A 26615-nucleotide genomic window follows, 5' to 3' on the forward strand; every position below is an offset into this window, starting at 1 on the left:
TTTCCTTTCTCCCTAGAGGCTACTGAACCAAAATAAATTCCAGTATCCTCGGCCACAAGACAAAGCATGTTTCTTTGTCAATAATAATGAACATTTGCTAAGCATTCTGTAATTAAGCTGGGCACTGTGCTGAATACCTTTGCATACATTATCTTTCCAGGTCTTCACAGCAGCCCTGTGAGGTAGGTACCAGGATGAGCATTGTGATACAGATTAAAGGTGCTGACCCCTCAACACTGAGAATGAGTGGTATCCCCAACAACACACCCTTAGTAACTCCATCATCAGGAGCTGTTTCACTGGGAGAAATGAAAGCTCTGGGAATAGAGAAAAGATGGCTGCAAATATTTGAGAGGATTTCTTCTGGGACAGTAATCAGCATAGGAGAGAGGGCACATATATTAGCATAGCACGCAACAATTAAGGACCAACAGGTAGAAGTTAAAAGGAGAGCATTCAAGACGAAATAGATTTTCCTGGGCAAAATGCAACATACTGCTGAAGGAGAGATTCAGGCACAGGATGGGAGTTGAGACAGACAGCAGATGCCAATATCTATCAATTGAGTCCATCATTCTCTTAACTCATTGCTCACTCTCTCCTTCTACCTGGGCCTCACTCAGAGCTACATTCTTTCTTCCGTTTCACAGATGTTTACCGACCTGCACTATCCAGTATCGTAGCCACTACCCCATGTGGCTATCTGAATTTACTAAGCTTAACTATAACAAACATGCATTTCCAAAGTGCAACTAACCACATGTCCAAGGCTCAGTAACTGTCTATGGCTAGTGGCTAGCACCCTTGAAGGTTCTATTGGACGGGGCAGTTTGAGCCGGCTAAGGTAGTGATGGTAACTACTGAATGAAAAATCGGAGTTCTTGACCTTGGCTTACAGACTAATGGGGGGAGGGGAACGCCCAAGATTGTTTATTAATAACCAAGCTCTTGCTTCTAAACCGGGCACTTTGCTAAGCACTTTCTGTGACTAGCTGCATACTGCTAACACCACGAAAGAAGTGCCACTGTGCTCATTTGAAGAGGGTAATATAACGGGTGCTGAAGGTGAGCTAAACTCTGGTGATTTTAAGGAAGCTCAGAAACCAAAAGGGGTCCAGAGCCAAGTCTGTCTAGACCATAACTGACTACATCAGAATTACTTGGGGCACCCGCGAAAGGTGCCGATCCCCGGCGCGGGCACCTACGTTTTAAATCAGCTCCCCATCCCCGGCCCAGCTCATTCTTTTCTGTCCACTCCGAGATTTGGGCATCACTGGGCATCACTGGGCATCCCCTCTGCCTCCCCTGCGTGGGACCTGGCCACCTGCCTCGAGGCTGGAGGCCGCACTGCCTGACTCGAGTCTCAGCCTCGAGCCTCAGTTTCCCCGAGCGTCCGATGGGGGGGCGCCGAGGGCGGCGGCCGGGGGGCCCGCACGTCAGCTGCCTGGCTCACAGAGGGGCGCTGAGAACGCGGCCCCCGCCCGGACCCGCCCCTCCCGGACTGCGCGGGCCGCCTACCCTCGCAGATCTGCTCCCACAGGCTCTGGCCCGGCGGCTCGGCGCCCTGGCCGGGCGGGTCCGGGGCACCCAGGTCCCCGGGAGACTCGTGGAGCACGGACGCCTGGGCGGGCACCGACTCGAACGAGCCGGTGAGCTCCTCGCGCTGGGCGGTGCGACCCGCCGGCCCCGGCGCCGCCATGGCCGCGGTTTCCACGGCAACAGCGCTCCCCGCGCAGCTGCGACCCGGAAGGAGATGGGGCTCGCGGGGGCGGCCCTGCGACTCGAGGCTGACTTCCGGGTCGCGGCGGAGCGGGCTCGCACGTGCAGGCGGGGACCTGCGGCCCACGGGTGAGTGGCGCCGGCGCGACGCGGGCGGGGCGGCGCGGGCCTGGAGGCGGGCCTGGGGCTGCGGGCGAGCCGAGCGGACGGCGGGCGACGTGCGCCCCCAGAGCCGCGCCCCCCGCCGGTGTGCGCTCGCCGGGGCGGCAGCCTCCGCCTCCAGGAAGTGCGCCCGCGGGAGCCCGGCCCGGGGCCCGCCCTCTGTGTCTCGGGGGACGCTTCGGGGCGGCGGGGCCGAGCGGGCCCCGTCTCGCCCTGGGCCCCCCGGCTTCCTGCTCGGGTCTTGCGGCGGGAGTGCCGTGGTGGGGCCGTGGAGCTGGGCGGCGAGCTCCTGCGCGCCGGGTTCGAATCCGCCCTTGTCGCTTGCCGGCTGGAGACCGGGGCGAGTCTCCAGCCGTGGGTGCAGCTCCCTGGGACAGGCTATTCACGCTGGGCGCACGAAGCCCCCGGGAGAATTTAAAAGCGCTTTGGGAGACAGTGTTTGTGTTTCTAGGAGACGCCCTGTAAGGTTCATTTCCCTTACTGAGAGAGTGATAACTTTTGGGGGCGCACTTTGACGAGAAGGATCTTCAGGGCCCAAGAGGACGATGCTCCAGTGTAAGGCGGAGATAGGCCGAGAAGGGCATTCGTGCTCCACCTCCCCTCGGTTCTTTGTTTTTGGCCGACTCACCGAGCCCCTCCGGTGACTCCCCCCTCTCCAGGCTGGCTGCTTCTCCCTCTGCTCCGCAAGCCCGGCTTCCTCAGCCTACCCATTTAGCTTTTAGTTTTCAGTAGGTCTTGTCTGGGGCTCATTCTGTTCAAGGCTTAATTCCCGTCCATGTTTTCTCCCAGCTGTCAGCCCAGTCACCTCTGAGCCTCAGACCCTATGTCCACGATTTCACGTGTCCAGCGAACATCGCCTGCTATCTCAAGGCATTTGTTCAAACTCACATGTCATCTCATCCCCCCCAGCCACCCTCCTTGAATTCCTTTATCTCAGGGATTCCCACCCCTGTTTTGCAGTCACCCAAGATGGACGCCCCTGTCCTGCAGAAACTCCTGACAGATGTTCGGGCCAGGGCAGATGAGTGCCCTTACCCTGACCTTACCGCTGTCCTGGAATTTGCTGCCTGTGTCATGATCTCACCTCTTTCCCTTCGACCCCTACCTGCTTCAGAATCGCAGGTGTTTTATCTCATTCATGGCTGAATCTCGAGCAATCATTCATTCATTCATTCATTAGTATTTGTCGAGCACCTGCTGTGGGCCAGGAACAGAGCCAGGCTCTGGCGATACAGCAGAAAACAAGACAGGAGTGAATGGATGTTGTTCTCTGACATTCCAGGTGCTCTCGGGGTGAGTTATGAATAGATCTGAGTTATAGTCAGGCCTGGACTGGCCCTTGAAACTGCTGAGTGAGCCAGGTCACTGTGACGCCCTAGGTGCTGAGACTGAGGAGAGCTGCAGCACCGAGGAGCTGCCGACCTCTCCTTCCCAAGCTTCTATGAGGGGATATTTTGTCTCTGGATTGCCTGAGTCTTGTCTCTAGTCCAGGGAGTAGCAGGAACTGACCTGGTGACTGGGAGGAAGGGAGGTAGCCCAGCTGGAAGCTGACATAAAAGACAAAGCTGGACATTCTAGGGTGTTCTTTTCCCTCTTTTATGGATGGGGAAACTGAGGCCCAGAGACATCAGCATGTAAAGAGAGTATCCATATCACCGTTTGACCCTAGGCTCCACTCCCATGCCTTGCTGCTCTTACTACATACTATATGGGGTGGTAATTAGGAGGGTAAGTCACCCAGGGATAACTTCCAGACTCAAAGCAGAAGTGCCTTTTAGACAAGGCAGGGGGCGAGGTTAATTGTGTTACCATTACTGCCCCTGGTGGGAATTGGCAGGAAGGGCTGACCTCAGGATTTCTGTCCCCTTCATCCAGTTAAAGGTAAGCACCCAAGGGCAGTGCCAGGTCTGTCTGTCTGACTTGACTGCAGGTGTATTCTCAGTGACAGCATCCTGTGGGGGTCAGATTAAGAATGACTCAATTTAGGGGTGTGAGGAAGGGGATTAGGGAGAGGAATCACCAATGTACCAAGCACTATCTGCGGGTTAGCTTGTTCTTTCCAACGGCCCTTTGAAGAAAGAAATCTTATTTTCCTGGTGGAACATTAAAGGCTGAAGGGGGATTGGTGATTGACTTAAGGTGAAAGAGGAGTTTGAATGTGAACTTGGGGGCTGTCTGGATTTAAACTCTGTTCCATGTCTGTGATTATATTTCCCTTTGCTCCCCAGGGGTCATGCCCATTTTCTCCCCCAAACTTCAGACCATCCACTCCGAGCAGCTTGGCTCTGGGCCATTCCTAGTTGGCTTGCGCGTGGGCTGACTGCATGGTGTGCGGTAACTCCCAGCTTTCCTTTCTCCAGGAATGATTACCAAGACGTACAAGGGAGACCTGAGCCCTAGGCTCCCAGAGAAGAAGAAGAAGAAGAAGGTGGTCAAAGAGCCCGAGACTCAGTATTCGCTTCTCAACAGTGACAATTACTTCACTGAAGTCTTTCCCATAAGAGCAACATCCCCCTCCAAGAGTGTGGTCCCAGGGCAGGTGCCCGAGATGCCCCCAGTGAAGAAGAAGAAGAAGAAGAAGGCCTGCGAGGAGCCCCCCGCACGGGACCCCGCATCGCCGGCCCGTCGGATAAAGTCGCCCAGCCCCAAGAAGCAGGTGCTTGGTCCTTCTGGGTTCCTCAGCGGGGAGAAGAAGAAGAAGCGGAAGTCCTTGTGGCCTCTGCCCATGTCCCCTGACTCCGGGGTGAAGGCCTCCCTGGATCCCAGACAGGGCGAGGACGTGACCAGAGTTGGCAGGAAGCTCAAAAAGCACAAGAAAGAGAAAAAGGCCCAGCAGCCTGTGTCCTGCTCAGCCAAGGCCCCCTGGTTCTGCGAGGCTGGGGATGGTCCCTGCGCTTACTCCATGGGGACGGTGGACAGGGAGCTGGCAGCCTCAGGGCACAAGCGGAAGCAGGGGAGCCCCAGGGAACGCAGTGTAAAGATAAAGAAAAAAAAGAAAATCTGCCAGGAGGGTGACACCCTTTTGGGGCACCCCAAACTCTCCAGGTCCGTGGAAAGCAGCCCTAGGAAAGGAGGTGGTAAAAAGAAGTCAGCCAAAGTCGAGGCTCCAGAATACATCCCAATATATGACCCCAAGGCCTCGACGAAGAAGAAAGTGAAGACCAAGAAGAAGACAGAGCTGCCAGGCGTTGAGGAGCCAGCTCTGAAGAAGAAGAAAAAGAAGAGGAAAGACAGCTCAGTGGTGGAAAAACCTCAGGAGAAGGAGGAGGTAGGCTTTCCTGTGGAAGTGGACTGTGCTTTGGGAGAATAAGCCTGGACTTTGGGGGCTGTGTGCACCAGCACATGTGCACGCCCAGGCTGTCCTGAACCTTGACTAAATTGATGTTAGTCAGAAAGGGGGTTTATCCACACATGTAATTGCAAAAGTTAAGGGCTGTCTGCCTTCAGGTACAGCTGGATCCAGGGGCTCACACAGACTCCTCCATGATGCAGGTGCTTTTGCTATCTAAACTCTACCCAGGTTCTCACTGTGCAAGCTCATTATCTGAGCCCATTGGGATGGGTTTCTCAGATGAATCCTTCCTGTTCTGAACTCTTGCCGCTTGCTATGCAAAGCCTAGGAACCCAGTAGTTTGAGACGAGGCGTCCGTAGCAATCTGAGCAGTCAGAGTGCAGTGCACACAACTCAGGGGTCAAGTAGATGCGGATGGCAGGAGAGGCCCACGGGGCTTTCCCATTGTACAGCCGTGTGCTGTGTAGCGACGCGTCCATTAGTGACAGGCCGCCTCGATGACAGCAGTCCCTACATGTGAGCTAGGTGTGTGGTAGGTCATGCCATCTAGCTTGTGTCAGCACGCTCTGTGACACCTGCATGGTGAACGCTGGTGTCAGACCCAGCGTTTCTCAGAGCAGATACCCGTCCTTTAAGACACATGACTGGTTTTCTGTTTTGGTTTTAGTCCCTAGCAGACTCCTCCCCATGCCCCCACCCCATGGCAAAAGGGTCCCAGCAAGCCCTCCCTTCATCCCAGGAGTTCAGCCGCCCCTGAGGAGAGAAGGGTGGCCCTCCAAGGTGATTAAAGGAAAAGTCACAGCTGCTTTCCTGGGCCTTTATCTGTCATTCAGGCCAGAATCTTGATCTGGAGTGGGGAGCACAAGTCTGAGGGTGTCAGGTCCACCCGAACCCCATGCCTGTGATCAGGGGAGGGCAGATTTCTGAGAGGAAGACCAGGGTGCCATTACCAGGAGGGAGGGAATGGGTGATGGGTGGTCTGGTGAAGCCAGCAGGTCCGCTGTCTGCATCCTGGCAGGCCTCCTTGAGGGGAGGGGGAGCTGGAAGGGGCACTGTGCCTCCACAGGCCCCAGCCCCCAGTCTGTGCCATCAGTAGGCCCAGGCCACCTGTCTGGGCAGAAACGAGCTCGTCCCAGCAGGTCTCTAGCACGTCAGGATGGCCAGTGGCCTTTGAAACACTCGTTGTGTGCCTTTGACTCAGCTCGACGCCACCTATCTATTAAGCTGCTTAGTCCTCACGCCAGTCTGCCAAGATAGCTCCTGTGGTCATACCCATTTAACAGACCAGGAAATTGAGGTTCAGGGGAGTTAAGTACCTTTTCAAGGTCACCCACCTGGTAAGGGGTGGGACTGGGCTTCAAACCCAGCCTGGCTTCTGAACTTGAGGTCTTACCCCTTCTCAGGAGCCGCCTATAGATCCTCATAGAGAACATCATTAGAGCCCCAGCAATGACTGTCTTGTGTTAGAATGTGCCCTGGGTTCTCTTCCAGCCCCGTATCTGCCAGCTGGGTGACCTCGAGCCAGCCTTTGCCCTGTGGTCCTCAAGTAAGCACCATAGCTAATGTGTACGGCGCACTCACTGAGGGGTGGGCCTGGCATGGCGGAGGGAGTGCAGTTAGTAGCAACTCAAGGCCCAGGCCCATGGCGCTGGGAGGTCGGGAGGGTGTCTGTGTGGCCTGAGCTCAGCTCAGCCGGGCGGGTAAGGGAGGCAGGGTGGCCTCCTGTCAGGGCCTGCAGGAGGTAGTTCTGGGCCTGGGCTTCTCCTAGAAGACCTGGACGCCTCTTTCAGAACTTTAGTCAGAAACTAGGAATAACCCTAGAGGCTTCAGTGCCCCGCCCCATCAGAACCTAGACTCCCTTCTCACCAGAGACAGTCCACGGTAGTCTCCTGCTTAGCATCTCCCAAGATGGGGACTTGCCTCCCCCAGCAGTCTGCTGAGTCAGGAAATGCACACGTGTCTCCAGGGTCCGGACGGGTGATTTGCCTGAGCAGAGCCATCCAGGGATTGCCATGGGAGACGCCGGGTTCCTGGCGGAGCACATCTAAAGTAAGGACACAGGAGAAGAGCTGGTGGTCACTGCTGAAGGACCAGGGGAGTGGCCGGCCTATAGCCTCACTCTCAGGGCCCCTCAGGGCCGCGGCCAGCGAGCAAGTGTGGCCCAGTGGTCAGGACAGGCCCAGGGACAGCAAGTGCAGAGGCCCTGAGGGTGCAGAGCCTGGGGCCACATCAGAATTGAAGAGGTCCCAGGAGTCTGTTTTGTATAAAGATGGGAGCCCCTGGTTTGGGGGAGTGGGTGCCATGATCTGAGTGTTTAATGCTCACCTGAGCTGCTGTGTGGACTGGCCTGGGTTGGGGAAGCAGGTGCAGACTGTCAAGGTTGTCCAGGCAGGAGGGGAGGCGACCAGGAATGTGGATGGTGGTGCAGAGGAGAGAATGGGGTGGGTTTGAGTGGCTAATTTTATGGTAAGACGACTCCCCCATCAGACTCGAACCCCCCTCTGCATTCCCTGGCGATCCCCTCCCCCACCATCAGCAGGGCCCTTGGCCTCGATCCTCTGGCTGGTTTGTGTCATACTGGTATGGGCAGGGGAGGCCTGGTCAGGAGAACTGGGTATGAGTCAGCCCAGTCCCTGGGCTGTGGGGTGACCGCGTGGTAATTACTCGCCCCTCTGAGCCTTGGTTTCTGTGAGATAGGTCGGTGCCACGGTTCGGAGGGGAGAATGGTGAGGGGTCAGGCACACTGGCTGGCAGGGTGGGGGTGGTGTAGTCTGGGGTCTTTGCTCGACTCTTAGGGTGATGCCCAGCTGGGCTGTGGGGCAGAGGCCTCTGAGCTTGACTCACCTCTTCGCCCTCTTGTGCAGGAGCCTGACACAGACCTGGAGGTGGTGCTGGAAAGGAAGGGCAACATGGACGAGGCGCACATAGACCAGGTATGGCCAGTACTTCCCGCCCACACCACTTGCCCGCAGAGGCCACCAGGCCAGCTTCTGTGGTGTACCTGCAGGGGCAGGGAGCTCCTGGCACCACACTTCACAGGGGAACCCCTTGACTGCCCATGGCTTATTGTCCAGTTCAGAATCCAGAGCCGAGGCTCTCCCCGCCTTCACCAGGACCCTTCTGATCTCAGTTTGGGAGCTTTTAGGGAAGTTGTTCCACATAGACCAGCTTCGGCTTCTGTCATGCCCAGATCCCCCAGCAGATGCATCCTGGTGGGACTGGACTTCCTGGTATTGGGCTGTTTTTGGGATCCTGGACAGAGAGGCCAATAGTACTTGCATAGACCCGGTGTTGGACCACCACTAACAGGTGACTTGGGCACTCACTGCACTGAAGGCCAGGTGTATGAGCCTCTCAGCAGGGGCCCGCCTCACCTGTGCTGAGTAAGGGGCCTTTGCTGTGCTTTGTCAGCAAGTAACAGCTGGAAGCTGAGTGAGTGCCAGAGAGCAACAGGGCACCTGCCTGGAGAGGGAGCAGGTAAGAGATTTAATAGTAGTCCTCACTGTTAACCCTTTGTAACATTCCAGATTTTTCCTTTGTAACTACCATTTTAAAGCACTCTGCAGTCGTGCTGTGTGACTTACTCTGTTTGCCCTGGGCACATCTGTATGGATGTGGGCACATCTGCAGCATGACCTCACTGTCAAGTTCATGACCCCATTTGTTTTATGTAGTTTTGAACTCTTATCAGTGGACTCCCCATTTTGCAGCCATAGCAGATGGGGAAGGAGGAGGAAGTGCCACAAGTTGGGGCAGCCAAAGTCATACCTTTGGGGAGAGGAAAAGGCCCTGGAGGCCTTCACGTCTGGGGGTGGGGGGGGGTCACTGGTGTGCTGGTGGGGGCCTGGGACTGTCTGGCAGCAGCTCAGATCTGCCTGCTCTGTACCAGGCGCTCTGTTGGGCTCTTTCTGTTTCTCCCATTTATCCCCCAATGTTTCCGTCTGCAGATACAGACTAGGGATCAGAAAGGTTAAGTGACTTGCCCGAGGCTGCACAGCTGGTTAGCGGCAGGGCCAGCAGACACAGGAACATCTGCCTCGCTCCACAGCTCGCACACTGTGGCAGTCTGTGCTGTCCTCGCAGGAGTTAACTTTGGTGTAAGAAGTCAGGACTTCGGGCACTGTGCGGGGAAAGTCTCCACCCAGAATGGCTCTTATAACGGAAAAGATTCTACCGTTGGAGGTGGATAGGCTTCAGTTTCTAGGACAATTCGTTCTTCCAGAACCCTGGCTACAGCAGGATGAATGAGACTGGCCCACTGGAGCCTAAGGACCACAGCCTCCAGCGTAGAGGCCGCCGTGGACAGACACCCCCAGCTTGCAGCAGAGGAGAGCCGCACTCCCTCCTGCTTCCCTCCAGCTCCATCTCTGCTGGGTTTCAACTTCAAAAGAAAACACTATGTTAATTTCTTCTTTTTCTTTCTGCTGCTCAGGTGAGGCGAAAGGCCTTGCAAGAAGAGATTGATCGAGAGTCAGGCAAAACGGAAGGGTATGAATCCAAGAAGTGGATGGTGAGTTTGCAGCTCAGACTCTGCGCCATGGTGCACTTGGGTCCTGACCTGTCCCTGCTGCCGGGCAGCTGGTAGAACGGCGGGGTGGATGGGAAATCAAGTGACTCCTACCCCAGCGACAGTCCCAGCCAGCAAGCTCTCCCCCACTGAGCTTGTCCTCCCTCCTCGAGCTTGCCTCCCTCCTCGAGCACTAAGCACTGAATCTTTATCTGTGGCTCTGAACAGTGGAGAGGGGTGTCCCTCTGGCACCAGTTGCCAAGGGCATGTGATGACAAGTTCTTTCTGGCAGGGGAAGTGTTCTCAGAAGGCTGCTGGGACAGGGCTAGGAGACTAAGGCGAGAGGGGCCATGTGTGGCAGAATGGGGAATTTCCGAACTAGCCCCTGGACGGCAGGACAAGACCGTGCCAGGACCACAAGTCAGGCTGAAGAGCTGGTGATGCTGTGCCAGCCTTGGCCCCTGGGAGTACTTGCCCTGGATACTAATGCAGTCAGAGCTGCTGGGGGGCGTGTGTACAGGGGAAGTCGGGAGCTGGGTTACCCAGCTCAGCCTGCAGGCCACAGGCCTGGGGTGGTGGCAGAGGGCAGAGACAGATTTTTAAAGCCACCTAGCTGTTTCTCCTAGCTTCACAGTGGCCCAAATGCAAGCATAATTAACAGCCTGAAATTTCTAGAATGAGGCTGCCTCTGACAGCCTGCATGGGTCTGAGGACTGCAGTGACCCGGCTTATGTGTGCCAGTGCTGCCAAGGGCCACTCACCACTTGGCTTGTGGCCCTTCCCCTGCTGGGCCTCCGCCCCTGCTGTAAGACGCAGTGCTGCTCTGAAGAGAAATGCACTTCACACTCCCACCTGCCTTCCTCCACTCCAGCTGACAGAAACCTTGGGCTGGTGGACAGGCCGCCAGCTGGCGAGGTGTGCTGTAAGGTGAGGCACCAGGTCTTGAGGTTGAGGTGAGGTGAGCTGTGTGTGCTGTCTGCCAGGAGCCAGGGAGGAGGAGGAAGGCCCACAGGCAGCTCCTCTGAAGGTGGGCTCCCATGTTTGCCGGAGATGAACTCGGTCGGGCTACCCATAAGGCTTGTGCCCCCAGCCACGCTGCCAGCCTCTGTGCCCTCCTCGGTCACCTGCAGTGGTGACGCCTTCTCCAGGGGGCTCTTGTTAGGGTTAAGAAGGTGTGATCTCTGGCCTGGGCCACAGCAGGCTCTGGATCAGCTGGACCCTCCCTGGTGAGGCTGGGGTCGGAGGGGGAAAGGGGCTTTGGAATGCAGAAAGATAACCCCCTTTTGTTCTTTGAACACAGGGACCCCAGTTTGGCCAGTGGGATACTGCTGGTTTTGAAAACGAGGAAAAGAAACTGAAATTTCTCAGACTCATGGGTGGCTTTAAAAACCTGTCTCCTTCACTCGGCCGCTGCAGCACGATGGGAAGGTCCAACATGGCCCTCAACAAGAAGGCGGCCGACTCCCTGCAGCAGAGCCTGCAGCGGGACTACGACCGCGCCATGAGCTGGAAGTACAGCCGGGGGGCCGGCCTCGGCTTCTCCTCCACCCCGGACAAAATCTTTTTTATTGACAGGAACGCTTCCAAGTCGATAAAGTTTGAGGATTAAACTCCAATGTGTTGTCCCCCAAAACGACCAGAACTACTTTTATTCTTTAGTTTTGCAGGTGAAAGCCATCGGACAGTTGTCTGGGCCCGACTCCTGGGGAGATCAAAGACAACTGCGTTGATGTGCCGGGACAGACGGGGCGGGGGGCAGCGCCTGTGTCAGGAGCCAAGGAAGCAGGAGTGGCTGCCAGCTGCTGTTTCCCGCCATAAGCATTCCGTACCATGTGAACATCCGTGCGTGTACATGGTAATGCTCCATGTTTATGGGGTGCTTAGCACATGCCCGGCACATACTAACATGTTTCCCTCACGTTAATGTAGTTCATCTTTGTTGTTACAAAACAGGTGCTATTATTATCCCCATCTTATAGATGAGGAAACCTAGGTTCAGGGATGAAGTAATAAAATTGCCCGGGGTCACTCAACCAGTAAGTGCCAAGTGTGCTTTGTACCCCAAGCCCTTTGTCACTGTGCGCTGCACTGAATGTCCCGCCCAGGGAATTCCACCCTGGGTCCTCGTTGAGAACGAGGCTGTCTTCTGATCAAAGGAACAGGCGTGATATCTGAAGGAAGTGGAATGAATCAAACGGGAAGAGCAGCTCATTTTCCTTTCCCGCCTCAGGGTAGCGACAGGCAGAGGCATCTGAATTGCTCCCCAGCTGCTGTGGCTAAGTTTCCTCTGCTACTGGAAAGTGTTTCTGAACCAATCTGGCGCGCTCCAGCTGCCTGCCTGCACTCCTCCATGCTGAGCTTGGATTATTTCTCTTCGAACTGGATTCTGAGCGCGGCGTCTAGAGGACAGGTAGTGTGTCTACTGTGGCGGATTCCCAAGGGTGTGTTTCAGTGGACTGTTTTCACTACAAAGAAGAGAAGCCCAGTGACAGCTGTGGCTGATGGAGTGCCAGGCGCATGGCGTGTGGGAACGACCCAGGAAGATACCCTGGGACAGTGTTTCCGGCCAGCCTCACAGCTCCAGGAACAGCGCCCAAGGAGCATGTGACGACCACCTCTCCACCCACCTCGCATTTCACATCCCGAAGTACAGGTTCTGTTTGAGACATTTCCACGTGACTTGGCCTGAGCTCCCCCCGAGTCCAGCACGGGCAGGTCTAAATGGCAGGAAGTCCTGACATCGGAAAGCGAGTCCGCACCTCGTCAAGGAAACCCTCTCTTCCTCTCTGCTCCGTCATCAGTGTTGGCTTCATCTGTGGTGGAAGGGAGGCCACAGCAATTCCAGGCAATGTGTTAAGACAGTAGAATGTGAGGTTGAAAATAACGTCGTGGTTCAAGGAAACTTCCAAAAGCCTCTCAAGAGAATCTTTTTAGTAACTTAGGGCCTAGCAACAGGTCACATAGGATGGGACTTGCCTTCTCGACTCAGTAGATCACTAGTGGCTTGAAAGTTACATCTGCTCAGAGGAAGGCTTCTTGGAGTCTGGTCCTGGAGCATTCTGACCAGAGGGCTGGGCAGCTACGAAGCAAGATGCCAAGTCTCAGGACGGACTGGGCCTCGTCATTGAGCAGGGCTGTCTGCGGCAGTCCGTGGGTCATGGCGGGGGGCTTTACTCTGAGCTGCTGTTAGCTGGGCTTCTGTCCTTTGTAAATGACACCGTGGCCTGAGCCCCCTGCCCCTCAGACCCCATGTCCAGGGCTGCCCTCAGGTTGTCTGCGAGTCCTTTTGGTGCCATTTCCTGTGTTCTTTGGGCCCTGGCCTAATGTGTAACAGTTTGTCTCCACTGAGACATGGCAGTTTGGGGGTTTTTACTCAGGATCTGAGAGAAATGGACAGGGGAGGTTGGCGTAGAGCATGGCCAAGTTCTCTCGAATATTTCACAATCCTGTTTCTCAAACTTGGCTATTTTGTTTTAGGATTTCTCACCAATGACCCTCCCGTGACAAGGTGTGCCCTCACAGCTACCCTTATCCAGCTGTCCCCGAAGCCTCATGATTCTTACTGGCCCTGGGAACAATTTCTGCTCTGTCTCTGCCTTAGCCCACAGGCTCTGCGCTGAGGCCATCTTGCCATAACTAGACTGGCCCCTCAAAGTATTTGCCAAATAGACACAGTTCTCCCCCAAGAGAAGTTGTGTATTCAGCTCTACAACTTGGATATGTGATTGGCAGAATAATGCCAAACCCCATGCCCCCAAAAGGGGCCACATCATAATTAACCAGATTTTGTGAAGGTTAGGTTACAAGACAAAAGGGAGTTTAAGGTCACAGAAGAAATTCAAGTTGCTAATCAGAATTAGGGACTTGAGAGTCAGTGTTGAAGAGACTCAGACTTGACAAGCAGTTGCTGGTTTTGAAGGAAGCAGCCACAAGCCAAAGAAGGCATTAGGCTTCCAGGAGCTGGAAAGGGAGTGAAAACCAATTCTCTAGAACATTCAAAACTTAACAGGGCCTCGCCAATGTGATTTTAACCCAGTTAGACCAGCTGGAAATCTTAACCATGCAGGGTGATAAACCTCGTTCAAGCCACTAAATTTGTGGTAATTTGTTAAAGCAGCAAAAAGAAAAAAAATGCAGGTCTCAGAAGTTTCCCTCTTTTTTACCTTATTTTCTAAAATTGTTGCTTGGATTTATTATTCCATAATGATAGTGGTCTTCATTCCATGTAGGCTATGGTCTTCAGACACTAGCAATTTGATTTAGTAACAAGATGGAGAAAACTACAAAAGAACACACAGAAGCTAAGGCCCCGCCTCAGCCAGGTGAGCCAGGTGACAGGTGACCGAAGTCCCTTTGGCGTGAGGTTTCCCTGATGTTGTGTGAAATTCCAAGTTCAGGTTAACATAAAAGCATTTAGAATTTACTGACCTTGGCTTGGGAGCCAGTGGGCACCAGTAGAAGTGACTGCAAGGACATAATTTGCAAATCTGCCAATTGTTTTTCATTGAAACAGTGTATAGTCAAAGTGATGTAGGAATTATTTAACAAATAATTTGATGACATAAAGGCTACTTGGAAATAGCTAGGCGATACCACTGTGCTCCCTGAGTTTTATATGTTCTTAAAATAAATGTTTATAAACTCATGATTACACTGAATAGTTTGGGGCCAAGAATATGCTGTGGAATTTTGAATTTTCTGGCCAATTTAATAAGCACACATCCCACTCCCCAGCAACTCTGTTGAAAAAAACAGCAGGTCAGAATACTTTTCCTCCCCTTAACGGAACGAAAGATTTTAGCCCCTTTTCCTGTTTGAGATGAACTGAAAACCCCAATGGTGTCCCAGGGCAGAGATGAAATGTCACTGTGTCCAGGGAGACCTGAAGTACAATCGCTGAGGGCCCTTGTAATCTACAGCTGGGATGCACGGTCCTGAGCAGGGGCTTCTAGGCTGTGAATCACCAATCAGGCTCTTACCAATTGGAAGTCAATGTCAGTGGAAGCTCACTGGTGATAATAGGATCCAGATTCCACCAAGCAGGGTAGAAAAGTTGGCAGAATAACTGCTGCTTACAAGCAGGACGCACAGCAGACCGGGCGACGCATTGAGACGCACGCTCTTTCTTCTGGACGAACAAGTAATTAAATGAACAGTCATGAGTATAATGTTCCTGCAGGAGGTTTATTCAGTCACAGACCCTTGCCACCAAAGCCATGGGGAGTCTCAGGTTTGACCTCACTTTCTCAGACTTGATCTATCCACAAAATCCAACCGAGAGCTGCTTTTGATAGCAAAATGAATTAACTGAGCCAGCTGCTTTTTAGAAGTCTTCAAGGTGGTGTAGGCAGCATTCCATCCCATTCAATTCCACAGAGAGCAGCAACAGCTCTTTAAAAGGTTTCTTTTCCAAACAAACAAAAAGACCTTCCAGAAACAAATTGCTGTTACCTGCATTCTTCAGCTCCTCTCTTGCTAAAGGCCCTCCTGATCTTCCCCAGGCTCACTGAGCCCCCGAAGCCCATGTGTGCAGAGACCCCCCGGTGCTTGGCTGCTGGCTGAATGGGACAGCATGTCATGGCCCCGCGCTTCCACTGTCAGATCATCAGGGTAGAGGCCAAGACCTGACCCGGTCTGTACATGTATGAAAGTTACAAGAGGCAGAGCAGGTCTTGGGACATCACACCACGGCCCTCCGGGTCAGGCCCTCGTTTGCAGGGGCAGCCTGAGGGCCAGCTCAGTCAGATGACCCATGTCTGGCTGTTTGCTTTGCCTCTTGATATATTCCAGCGTTTTCACCTAGGAGGAAAAAGAAAGATCCATCTCCTTTCTGATTCTTAAATCTCTCAATCTCAGAGCCCCAAACTGGCATTGAATCTTTGAAGGTTAAAAGTGGGAGGGAGGGGAAGGGACCAGCAAACTCTAAAATAAAACTTAGATTACCACTTGCCCTTAAAAAAATCAGATCTGGGTGTGATCAGTAATGACCGATGTTTTTATATGTGTGGTTTTCATTCAGAGGGAATAAACTTAATGCTACGCTTAAGGACACAAAGTCACCATGTGGAATCACATGGAAAGTCACCATGTGGAAATCTGGGACCCAGGGCTTTTCTAGAAGGGGAGACTGAGGCTAGGGCCCTGGAGCTGTGTTACGGCCGGCTGCACTCTGGCTGGTGGGCTTGAGCTGCTCACCAGGACCCCTATGCCTGGCGGGCTTGTCGAGGCTCCCCCCTTCTACCCCCAAGTCTCACCATGGCCCTGGTGTCTGCACAGCCGTGCCTCTGCGCCAGGTGCCACAGGTTGACGGAGAGCTGGTTGAGCCTGTTGTTGCGCAGGTCCCCGTGGGCCAAGATGCTGTTAAAGAAGGAAAGGCCCAGCGAGCTCTGGCGTTTCAGGGCCTAAAATCAAAAAGGAAGTGATGTTAGGTTAGCAGGGGCTGGGGCAGGTCACGCCAGTTCATGGGCTGAGAGACTGGATAAGATGACACACTTCTCTGGGGACCTGTGGCCTCCAGCTGGCCTCCCATGTGGGCACCACTCATGAAGCAGAAGCAAATGAGACTCCATGAGATTCCCACACTCAGGGGAGTCGAGGCATGAACCCTAACCAGCATGCAACCCCCGTCTTTAATGCAAGTACTACTGAACACCAAAAGGCTTGTGTCCTTAAAGGTTGTGTCCTTAAGCCTCTCGGAGCTGTCACTGTTCCTGAGCCTGTAATAAAGGTCCATCAATGGCTCCCACGAATGACCCCCCTGATGCCCACACCCTGCTTTCCCAGGAACCATCCTTCACGCACAGCAGATGTTTCCTTTCGTTCAATAATCTGATAGGGGAGGTAGGTACCCAACCAAGAAAAGTAACCACAATGTCAGGGGAGACCAAACGTGAACCCCAGCTTTGAAAACGGTGAAGACCAAAGAGAAGAGCCACACCCCTCAAATCCAGCAACAGGCCCAGGAGGAAGGATCCACATTCCCGAAAGCACACAAGCACCTGGACAAGCCAAGTCAACAGGTGGGCCTGTTTCAGGGAGTCCTGGGGCAGATCAGTCAGGCGTTTGTGAACTGAGAGGAGGTCCCAGGCCCCGCTGGGTGCTCCCCGCCGGCACCACAGAACCTCAGTGCAGCAGGAACCTCATTCTCACCGGCACCAAGGGGCAGCTTCACGTGAGCTGGGTGAGGGAGGCTGAGTGCAAGGAAGGCACTTGTCCCCTCCAAAGCGAGATGCTTCAGCAACACCCTGGACCAGGTGGCCGCTGCACCAAGTACATACAGCACGACCGCACACACGTGGCTGCCCCATGCCACCCCCAGGCTGCGGGCACTGGCGTGGCACAGGCTACCTGGCTGGTGACCAGCTGCTTTGGGTTCCTTTGTCTGATCAGACAGAGCAGTTCTGCCCCCATCGGAAACCTGGGCAGAGGCTGCCATTCAGTGATCTGCTCGCCTGGGAGCACAGGAGGGGCCATTGCCAGCTCAGCTCTAGAGAGCCAAGGCCAGAAGAAATGCAATTTCAGTCCAGTTAAGAGTCTTCCCCTTGAAGTGGAGAGATGTTGAAAATGATATCTCACTGGCTGTTTTTTCCTCCTGTTCAGTATCTTCTCAGTGAGCTTTATACCCTGAGAAGCTCTGTACCCCAAGAAGCCCACTGCAGACTCACTGCTGGCGGCAGGACTGAGGGTGAGAAGGCACACGGTGGCCAATGAAGCGAAGACCCAGGAAACCATGAACACGTGATGAGAACCAATCAGGGCCTCTAGCTCCCCCACCCCGGCCCTCCATGCCTCCGGAAGTTTTAAATAGAAAAGAGTGTCTTTTCATTCTTTTCCTCTGAGAACTGTCATTTCCAGGAAGTTCTAAAGGGTCTGGCAAGGTTCCCAGCCTCACCACACCCAAACAAACATCTTTATAAAGCTTGTGATTTGAACAGGGTTGGCTCCTACCAGGGGCATTTAAAAGACGATTTTGGGAGCAGGGGTGCTGCCAGCGCAGAGAGGTGAGCCTCCAGGACTGGCAGTGGGGTTTCCATAAAGCAGGAAGCTTCCTCCACACGGGGTGGAGAGAAATCTGACCGCCCTCATCACCAACCCCAGGGGCTCCCATCTTCAGGGCCCCTCAGGGGTACCATCTCCAGAGCCCCCCCGCCGAATCTCACCTCGCAATGTCAAATGAAGGATGGCCTGTTCCGCTCCAGCCACACTGCCCCCCGCGGCTTTCTAATAAATGTGCATCTATGCACAGACATTTTCAGGGAACGTCCCTGGCATTTATGCACGTGGAAATGTTCTGGGGGAACACCCCAGCTTTGCTTTTCCTTCAGAATTCTGTTTCAGAGTCCTTATCACCATCAACACCCTGTGCCCCAAGAGCAAGAGGCACAAATGGTGAATAAATATAGTTTCATGTGACACAGTTCTTGGCTTTGTTTTTAATGGTGAGTTTGGGGGTTCTAAGCCTGATCATTTATGCTCTGATGAGACTTAGCCTGTTGCATGAGAGAAGAAATGTGTTTTCAAACCACTCAGCACATTGTTTTTGGGTGCGCTTGTGAATCCCCTGGCCCTGCTCTAAGATACCCCTGGGCTAGAAGCTAGAGCAGCGATGATGGTTTTAAGAATCAAGGAAAGAAGTTAAGAATTTTCCATGGCAGGGGTAGCAGAAGGGCATGAATTAGTGCAAAAGTGCAAGCTGGAGGAGAAGGCTCGAGTCTCTTGGAGAGCAGAGGGGCAGAAGGCTCCTCCTGAAAACCTCTGGGTGGAGACAAGGAAAGCTGCGTGGAGCCCTCATGAGGTCGCCCACGTTTGAAAAAGGCCTTCCGGCTCCAGGAGGAAGTTGCCTCTTTTAACCCCCACTGGATTGATAACCAGCCAAGTGCTCCCCTCATACTAACTTCTCCAGAGTTCTGGGACCTGCAGTCCTGCACCCAGAGGGGTCCCCAGGGTGGGCAGGACACACCCACACATTTGCCCTCCATAGAGAGGGCCCGGGGCTCTGGTCTGTCTCTGCCCTTTGGACAGCTAACCCTAAGATGGCCCTCCGGGCAGTGTCCCTGTTCTTAGCAGAGGCCTCTGGGGATGGAGTCCAGGGAAAATCCCACTCTTCTGCACTTGCTTGAATACCTTGGGGTGACAGGCAACCCCAGATGTACGTGGATGCCTTGCACATGTACACTGACAGCTAGAACCTATTCTGGCTTTTTGGTGGGTGGGGTGGGGAGGAAAGATAAGGAACAAGGTGGCATTTTATACAGTCATGAGAACACACAGCGTTAAATTTAAAGTCCATTTGCTCTTTCCTTGTCTCCCACAGGGTTTGGTGGGATAGGGGACAGGGAGGCCTAAAAGTAAAGCCCAGGAATACAGGGAATCCGGTCAGGGGAAGGAAAGGGGCAGCGGCTCAGGAAGGAAGGGGAACGCTAGCAAGGCTCTGGAAACAGCAGATCCTAACAGCCTTGGGTTCGGGAAAGGGAATTGAGGCGAGCACCGGGAGCGCCAACACATCTGCCAGCGTGAGCTCAGGAACCAGCTGTCGGTGGGAATAAGAAAATTGAAATGCCCCATTTCCAGCAGGCAGCTCGCAGCAGTGAAGAGCAAGACCCAGAGCGGGCGGGGCACCCGCTGACCCAGGGGCGGGCAGGGAGAGGGCAGACACCCCCTCTGGCTCCTGAGGCGCAGCCCCCACAGGCACACAGCACAGGAGAAGATTCCACGCTCAACAGCCAAACCCTCTCTGCCAACCCTGAGGCAGGACCTCCGACAGGGTCCCTGACGGGGATCCACCTGTCACCACAGGCCTGGGCCAAAGCTGCAGAAAAGGAGACCATGGCCCACGTGACCAGGAAGGGGCCTGGGTAGTTATTTAGCTCATACTACATGGACATCCTATCGGCATCAGTCACTCAGCTAGTCATACGGAGAATACGGGAAAACTGAAAAGGCGAAAGAGGCAACAGCTGATCAAAGTGTTTTTCAGTGAAGAGCACGGGTCCCGGGAGCTTGCCATAGCTGACGCGCACACCCTGGACATCTCAGAATGTGATCCAGGGGTGCAGGGACAAAGGGGGGCAGGGGGCGTGGTGCAGGAGGACGGGGCTACTGGAGACCAGTCAGAGAAGGCCTCTGGAGGGGGAATGTGAGCCGGGACCTGAGTAACGGGAGAGGCCGGGCAAACTCTGGGGGAGGAGGGCGCAGAAGGCGCAAGGCCCAGGGCGCTCGGTGAACTGTCGGCACATACACAGGTTACTCACAGGAGTTTCCTTCCAGAGTGAACCAGGGTGCAACCACCCCGAGACTCGAGCACTCAGGAGCGAGCACAGCAGAGGGGCCGGGCAGAGGGACCCACCTCGTCCTTGGCCAGGGTTTTCAGGTGCTCCAGGATCTGAGCCATCACCGTCTCACACAGCTTGTTGTTTTCAGTCAGGAACTTGGAATCTCCCCCATAGAGGCTATCGTTGGAGTCGACTGATGGAATAAACCAGAACACAGCAGTGAGACCTTCCCAGGCTTTCCCAGGAAATCACACAGGCAAATGGAAATGGCAGAAATTTCCCAGTGGGCTTGGGGCCTGGGGACTCACAGAGAAAACACCTGGTCTTCTGGATGGTCTGAGGGGTGTGGCACTATGTTCCCCTCCAGCCCATGTGATGCATCTGTAGCTACGTCCACATCAGCACATACAGATGTGCACGTCAGCTGAAATGGGGGACCAGAATTTCATTGTATGATGGGCCCTCCTGTGGACACTACAGTTTTTTAAAGATTTACTTATTTATTTATACAAGAACCAGGGTACAGGCCAGACTTGCAGGCAGGTGAGAGGATTCACCAGAGACACAGCAGGGAACAGAACAGGCAGGCTGACAAAATACACTGCTGAGGGGAGCAGCAGGCGAGACAGGAGAGGTCTGCTGTGCCTTGTGGGACCCTCGCCAGCTGGCCAGGATTGAACCGCGCTGCAGAAGCTGTAGACAGCGTCACAGCACGGCGCTCAACTGCCTGCACCACCAGGGGAGGCCCTCCAGTTGCTTTCTTTTGAGGGGAGCAGGGGGCAGCCTGCTGCAAAGTCTTAATGAAACCACCAGCTCTGCCTGCAGAGTCCTTTGTTAGCTGATTCCCCCAGGCCAAAGCCCCAAACCGCAACTCGCCCTAGCAGAGCAGTCACTTCGACCAGGGGTAAGCACGTGTGCGCCCTCAGAGGATCCTACACCGCTGCACAGGAAGCCCCCCAGAACCCACAGGTTGAGGGGTGCACAGTGGCATCCTGTTGCTGGGTCTGCTCTGGGGGAGGCCTGAACTCGGGCCCTCCCCAGACGGTGACATGTGATATAGCAGGGGCCACGTGGCGAGGGTGCACTGAGCACGCCAGTTGTCTGCACAGGGCGCTAATCCAGTCTGTGCTTTCAGGACTTCTTTAATAAACCAGGTTCACTTTGGCTTATCTGCTGGAATGTAATTTGTTCTGCTTTTCTTGGCCCAACTGAAGAGCATTCATCACTGTCCCGATCTGAGGAACGAGTAAGGAGGAAACAGCCTTGCCTCGTGGGTATGCAGCATTCCAGAGAGGATATGAAGAGAACACAGTCAGGCTTGTGAGACTGGGTGACGCCAGCAAGTGGCAACACCACAAGCGCGGGACCAAGGGCCTGTGGTTTGGTTTGCGGGCGGCTGAGAGCCACGGCTGGCAGTGCCACCGTGGTGCCCCCCACGAACCGTCCATCAGCACCAGCACAGAAGTAGCCTGGAGCTGCTGGCAGCAAGCTATAGAGTCAGGGGACCCTGGCCTCAAAGACCATGACAAGTCAAGTCCCTGTGCAGGGGTGGTCCCTGAGCTTTGAAGAAAGTGACCCATCGGGGTCACTAATGGGAAAATTGCAAATACATCATTGGTCACAGCATCAAAAATACAGTTACCTGGACTATAATTACATGAAAAAAATAATTCAACTTCAATAGTAATTAGAGAACAGGAAACTAAAAGCAGATTTTTTTCTAAATCACCTATCAGATTAGCAAAGGGAAAAAAGAAAAGTAATACCCAGTTTAGATTAGATCTGGAAAAACTATTGCTGTATCATAGAAAAGTCTTAAAATTTTTCCACTTTGCACCATGATCCGATGGCTATCATTTAAAAGCAAAACAAACAAAAACCCAAAATAACAAGTATTGTCCAGGATGTAGAGAAATTAGAAGCTTTGTGCATTGCTGGTGGAAATATAAAATGGTGCAGCTGCTGTGGAAAAGTTTGGTGGTTCCTCAAAAAGTTAAACATAGAATGATCAGTTAAACATCTGATCATTACAAATGGCTGCTTGTAATGGTGAGATGAGAAGCAATATAAATGTCCTTCAATAGAGCTTTCATTAAATGCTCTGTGGTAGAGCTTAAATAAAATACTATGAAGACAATCAAAGTATATGATCTATAATCACAAACTTTGCATACTACACTGTGCTACTGTTACAACGATTACTAAAAGGTAAAAACAACAGAAACAGTACACATAGCAGAGCCTTTGAGATACAGCACCTGTTTATCTCCCAATTTAAAATTTCCTAAGAACCCAGTTTTTTATTCAAAAACGAGACTTAATTATTTTATATGTTTCCTATAAGCTGTCTTGAATCTTTTCGAAGAATGAGGCCAGTGTAAGCCTTTAGTCATTGATTAACTGATAAAACGAGACACAGGACTGTATGCTGAATGTCAGGAGGGAGGTCTGGGTCCTAAGAGCCAGCATGGGATGGCGAGATTATGGCTAACTCTTAAAGGCTGAATTTACTCGAGAGAATGGAAAAAGGGGAACAGGAGAGGGGAGATGAGTTTCCTTGCTAGCACTTGGTGGTGAGAGGGAAAACAGTGTATTTGGGAATTAGGGGGTTAGCCAGGCCCCAGTACAGAGCAGGCTGGAGAATCCAGACATGGCTCTCAAGAGGGGGAAGAAATGATATGCCTGGCAAATGGCCACTAAAAATAGCCCACCATCTCCGCATCTGTCTGGCCCTGGGGTCACCACCCCAAGTGCTTCAACGGCCTGGCAGGTGATGCGCAGCAGGGGGGCTACACTGGCTTCCCAGCAGCCTCCTGGGCTGTGCTTTTCCAAGCAGATACGCTTTATCTGCATATTAAGCACATAAGCAGCCAGTGTACAGCAACAGCCTTCCCTTCCGGCTCAGACAGGCTCACCACAAGCTTGCTCATGCTCTCACCAGCTCGCATGGAAGCACTGAGTGACTGCTCCAGGTAATTTCAGAACATTCTCTTCTTATTAATCTGGACATCAAGAAGCTAAGTCATCCTTCCTAAATGCAAAAATTTCCTTAAGCACTGTTTTTTAGAAGTCTTAACTTGTGTCAACATGGTCTAAAAGGCAGCTTAGAATTACAAAGGGATGAGGAAAATGGAGCTCCATTGCCTGAAGGCATCTCAGGCCTCCTGGGTCTCTCTCCCACCAAGACAATTGTCAGGTCACAATGGTGCATCCAAAGTAAACACAGCTGGGCCAAGAAGAAGGAAAAGAAAACCCTTCCTGTTTTCATCTCTAGCTAGACCCCACCTAGCAAACGCAGCCTTGCTGCCTCTGCCAGCTCCCTGGCTCTGAAGCCTGGCTCCAACGGCTGCCCTGGCTGCACGGTTACAAGAGGGTTCACTGATCCAGTCTGAGAAGAGGAGAGAGAAGGGCAGGAGAGAAGTGAGGGCCTGCAGAGAGACAGAGCCCATCGTGCAGAGACCCGTTCCCATGTCAAAAGTTTCTCTACTCTTCAGGGCCCTCAAAGGGCACTTCTCAAAAAAGTAAAAGTGCTCACCAGAGGAATGCAAATAAGACTCATTGCAAGAGCCAAAAGGAAAAAGTGACCACACCAAGGGAACAAATGGAATCATCATTCTGGTTGGAGGGAGTGTCAATTGAGCTAACCATCTTGAAAAAAGTGAAGGCTATAGACCAAATGCCATCACAAGCAAATTCCATGAGTCAGCAATTTCACCCCAGGAATATATGCAATAGAAATGTACACCAAGAAACATGTACAAGAATATGCACAGCAGTGCTACTCATAAAGTTTAGAACAAGAAGTGGAAAACAGCAAATGTTCATCCATGGGGGAATGAATGAACTCTATTATACAGTCAATTGTGACTTCGTGACAGGTCAATGTTCTGAGAAATGCTTTTTGCCTTATGAGGTGCATGACTACATCATACAGGGGAATACTATACAACAGTGCAAAAGGATGAGCCATGACTACAAACAGCATAGGTGAATCGCAACGATATAATGATGAGAGAAGCCAGACACCAAAGAGTGTTTGCTAAACAATTCCATTTATATCAAGTCAAAACCTAGCAAAGGAATTTGTAATGCTGAAAGTCAGGAGAGCAATAAACCTTGAGAGAGGAAAGTGGTGGTGCAGACAGGAAGGAGGTATGTGGGGGACTGCTAGGGAACTAGTAATCCTTGTGTGTGTGATGCACACCACAGTTCCAGCTGTCAATTCTACTTCTTTCACTAACTGGCCACCAGTTTTTGAGTAAACCATGTCATCTCTCTGAGTCTCCCTTGCTTTTATGTAAAACAGGGACACAAACACATGTCCTCATCACAATGCTAAAAGAATATTGCAAAAAAGGCCCGTAGTCTAGTACTGTACCTGGCACACAGAAGGAGTCAACATCGACGTGAACCAGCCTCCCTAAATTACATCTTTACCATCAGCCCTAAGTCCCTGCTAGAGAAAGCTTTGAGAGTTAGGACAGAAGGCCATCCCTTGGCCTATTAGCCCCCTGAATTTCCAGGCATATAGGCTGCTTAAACCCTAAAGTACACAATTACTGGCTAAAGTACTCTTACCAATAGGGCCATTTTTTGCTAAGCAAAAACTGGGATGGCCTAATAAGCAGGAAGAGATTCAGACTCAGCAGCCAGAGGTATGGAATATGGACTGTCCCGCATTACTTCTAGGACATGAGGCAGCTGCTCCCAAAGTTGAAGCAGCAAGTTCAAAATGGCTGGTCAGAGGAGGAGGAGGAAGACACGTCCTTCCTCCAAAGTCTCTGGCCTATGGCTCACTGAGCCTCGCCATGGCCTGAGGAACTGGGTGAAATCACCCAGATGAGAGTCCTACCTGGGCCGCCCACAGGAGCAGGCCTGGGAGGAGGCTCACGCATGCACATGTTTCCCCGCTGCCCCAGGTTCCCGAGTGGCGCCTCAGAGAACGCTGATCCGAAAGACAGCTTCTTGTGTCAAAATGACCCCAGATGCTTATAAGTAAGACACATTCTCAGGTCTCTTCCTGGGGATTTCTTGTGACAAGGAAGTAGACACAAGGGTCGAGGCAGGGGGGCTGGGAGGCAACCGAGCCCACCAGCTCCCCTCAAATCCCCCCTCTCTCTCTGTGTCTCTCTGTCTCCCGAAGAGGAGCACAGTGTGGCGCTACCTTTGTCAATGTGGTAGAGATAGGTCTCCTGGCTCATGGCGGACAGGAGGTGCAGGACGCAGGTGTAGATGCGGATTTTATCATCGCCGTTGTCCTCCCAGGTGTAGTCCTGGATCACATTGAGGAGTTCTCGAACAAGGAACAGGACACCGTGCTCAGGATGATCCTAGTGGAAAGCCAAAAAAAGGATAAACAATGGTAGTTTATGAAGCAGAAGAAAAAAATGGAGGGGGGAGAAAAATCAAGATAGAAACCCAGGTCCCTCCCTTTAGCAGCTGCAGGGAAGTCAAGTGCCAGCTACTTTACAAAAGAGCAAAGCCCACTCACGAGCCCCATTAAACAATACAGAGAAAACCGACAAAATGCTGCTCATCCCACTCAGCACGCAGCTCCCGCCTGGGCAGACAAGCATTGAGATCCTCCCTCTCTGGGTAGGAGGAAGAGAAAGCAAAGTTACCTGTCAGCTTAATGGCCTGTTTCTGAAAGTAACAATCTTGTCCTTATGTGTGCAGTAGTAAAGATCCCTCTTCCAACGACAAAAGCTAGATTGCAGGTCTGGGAGCAGATGGACAGCAGAAGCCACCTACTTGGGGTAGGTCCCCCGGGGATCACTGTCACCGCCGAAGGCACCGAGGTAAATATAGCCTTGCTCTTTAGGGTTTTCGACTTTTTTTTTAAAAAAAGATTTATTTATTTATACATACAAGAACTGGGGTACAGGCCAGAGGTTTTTTTGGGGGGTGAGAGGATTCACCAGAGACAGAGCAGGGAGCAGAACAGGCAGATCTACTTAATTACACTGCTGAGGGGAGCAGTGGACAAGTCAGATCTGCTGCGCCATGTGGGTCACCTCCCTGGCCGGTGATTGAACTCGTGCTGCAGTGGCTGCAGTGAGCTTCATAGGTTGTGTCTTAACCCCTTGCGCCATCAGGGAGGCCCCTAGGGTGTTCGACTTTAACAGCTAAATTGAGGAGGCTCTCTGGAGAGGAAAAACTCAAAAGACCATCACAGAGTTTAGAAGAGAGTTGCTCAGACGCGAGACTGTATCAAAAATGTGCTGGGATGCAAAACACTCAGGCAGCAGCGCTTTCATAATGTGTGAGTATGGGCCCAGGGCCTTAACTCTCCTTTAACTCTCCAGAGTAAAGGTGGCTCTGCCCCACTGCCTTGCTGACTCATTGCCCTCATTCATGCTAATCGCACCTTCAGGGCTCTAGGACCAGCGGGATGGCTCAGGGTCCTGCAGGACACACAGAGCACTCACACCCAGGGGTACTGCACCCAGCGGGCAGTACAGGGATGTGCTAAATCTTTGGGCTGGAAGCATATGGTGCAGCGGGGTCGCCTGGGGCAGCAGCTGGGAGCTCTTGGTAGAGGAACAGTCTTCGTCAAATCGGGGCTCAGGGAGTGTGGGGGACAGAGGACCCCACCTTGCTCTCCTCCAATCTGCCCCGGTACATCACTGGCTGAACTAGCTGGAAGTCAGGACGGCAGTCAGCG

General features: G+C 52.9%; 3 protein-coding genes across 12 annotated transcripts in view; 1 reads left to right on the forward strand and 2 right to left on the reverse strand.

Annotated features, from left to right (window-relative positions):
- The window catches only part of IQCK (IQ motif containing K), a 92798-nt gene extending 91099 nt beyond the window's left edge, over nt 1–1699 (reverse strand). For 2 of the 3 annotated variants that reach the window (XM_037507526.2, XM_037507527.2), the window contains exon 1: nt 1519–1699. In XM_037507526.2, the coding sequence (XP_037363423.1) occupies nt 1519–1699 (181 nt within the window). Of the gene's footprint in view, nt 1–1205; nt 1322–1518 lie in introns of those variants that run through there. The other variant, XM_037507529.2, reaches the window with a different exon arrangement.
- KNOP1 (lysine rich nucleolar protein 1) lies at nt 263–15462 on the forward strand. 8 transcript variants are annotated; one of them, XM_037507521.2, is made up of 8 exons: nt 2202–2436; nt 2842–3003; nt 4242–5149; nt 6665–6719; nt 7140–7222; nt 8038–8106; nt 9606–9683; nt 10981–15462. In XM_037507521.2, the coding sequence occupies exons 3-8, from the start codon at nt 4244–4246 to the stop codon at nt 11287–11289; spliced, it is 1500 nt and encodes a 499-aa protein (XP_037363418.1). In that variant the 5' UTR covers nt 2202–2436; nt 2842–3003; nt 4242–4243; the 3' UTR covers nt 11290–15462. The 8 variants fall into 8 exon arrangements, with proteins under 8 accessions (XP_037363417.1, XP_037363419.1, XP_037363413.1 ...); XM_037507520.2 differs by lacking the exons at nt 2202–2436; nt 2842–3003 and adding an exon at nt 263–1065; XM_037507522.2 differs by lacking the exons at nt 2202–2436; nt 2842–3003 and adding an exon at nt 1599–1649.
- Nucleotides 10383–26615, reverse strand: part of VPS35L (VPS35 endosomal protein sorting factor like) — a 101608-nt gene continuing 85375 nt past the window's right edge. The window contains exons 28-31 of the mRNA XM_037507530.2: nt 25116–25281; nt 20026–20144; nt 15935–16081; nt 10383–15479 (exon numbers count right to left, since the gene is read on the reverse strand). Coding sequence (XP_037363427.1) covers nt 15381–15479; nt 15935–16081; nt 20026–20144; nt 25116–25281 — 531 coding nt within the window. The 3' untranslated portion in view covers nt 10383–15380. The remainder of the gene's footprint in view (nt 15480–15934; nt 16082–20025; nt 20145–25115; nt 25282–26615) is intronic.

The sequence above is a fragment of the Talpa occidentalis genome, unplaced genomic scaffold (genome assembly GCF_014898055.3).
Source record: "Talpa occidentalis isolate TD23 unplaced genomic scaffold, MPIMG_talOcc4v2.1 talOcc4.12, whole genome shotgun sequence".
In the NCBI taxonomy this organism is placed as follows: Eukaryota; Metazoa; Chordata; class Mammalia; order Eulipotyphla; family Talpidae; genus Talpa; species Talpa occidentalis.

Bases quoted from the DNA above. Each gene is read 5' to 3' on its own strand.
- KNOP1 (XM_037507520.2), top strand. From the start codon at position 4,244: ATGATTACCAAGACGTACAAGGGAGACCTGAGCCCTAGGCTCCCAGAG. The intron at 6,720-7,139 runs GTAAGCACCATA...ACGTGTCTCCAG, and splicing joins CTTTGCCCTGTGGTCCTCAA to GGTCCGGACGGGTGATTTGC. The intron at 9,684-10,980 runs GTGAGTTTGCAG...CTTTGAACACAG, and splicing joins ATGAATCCAAGAAGTGGATG to GGACCCCAGTTTGGCCAGTG.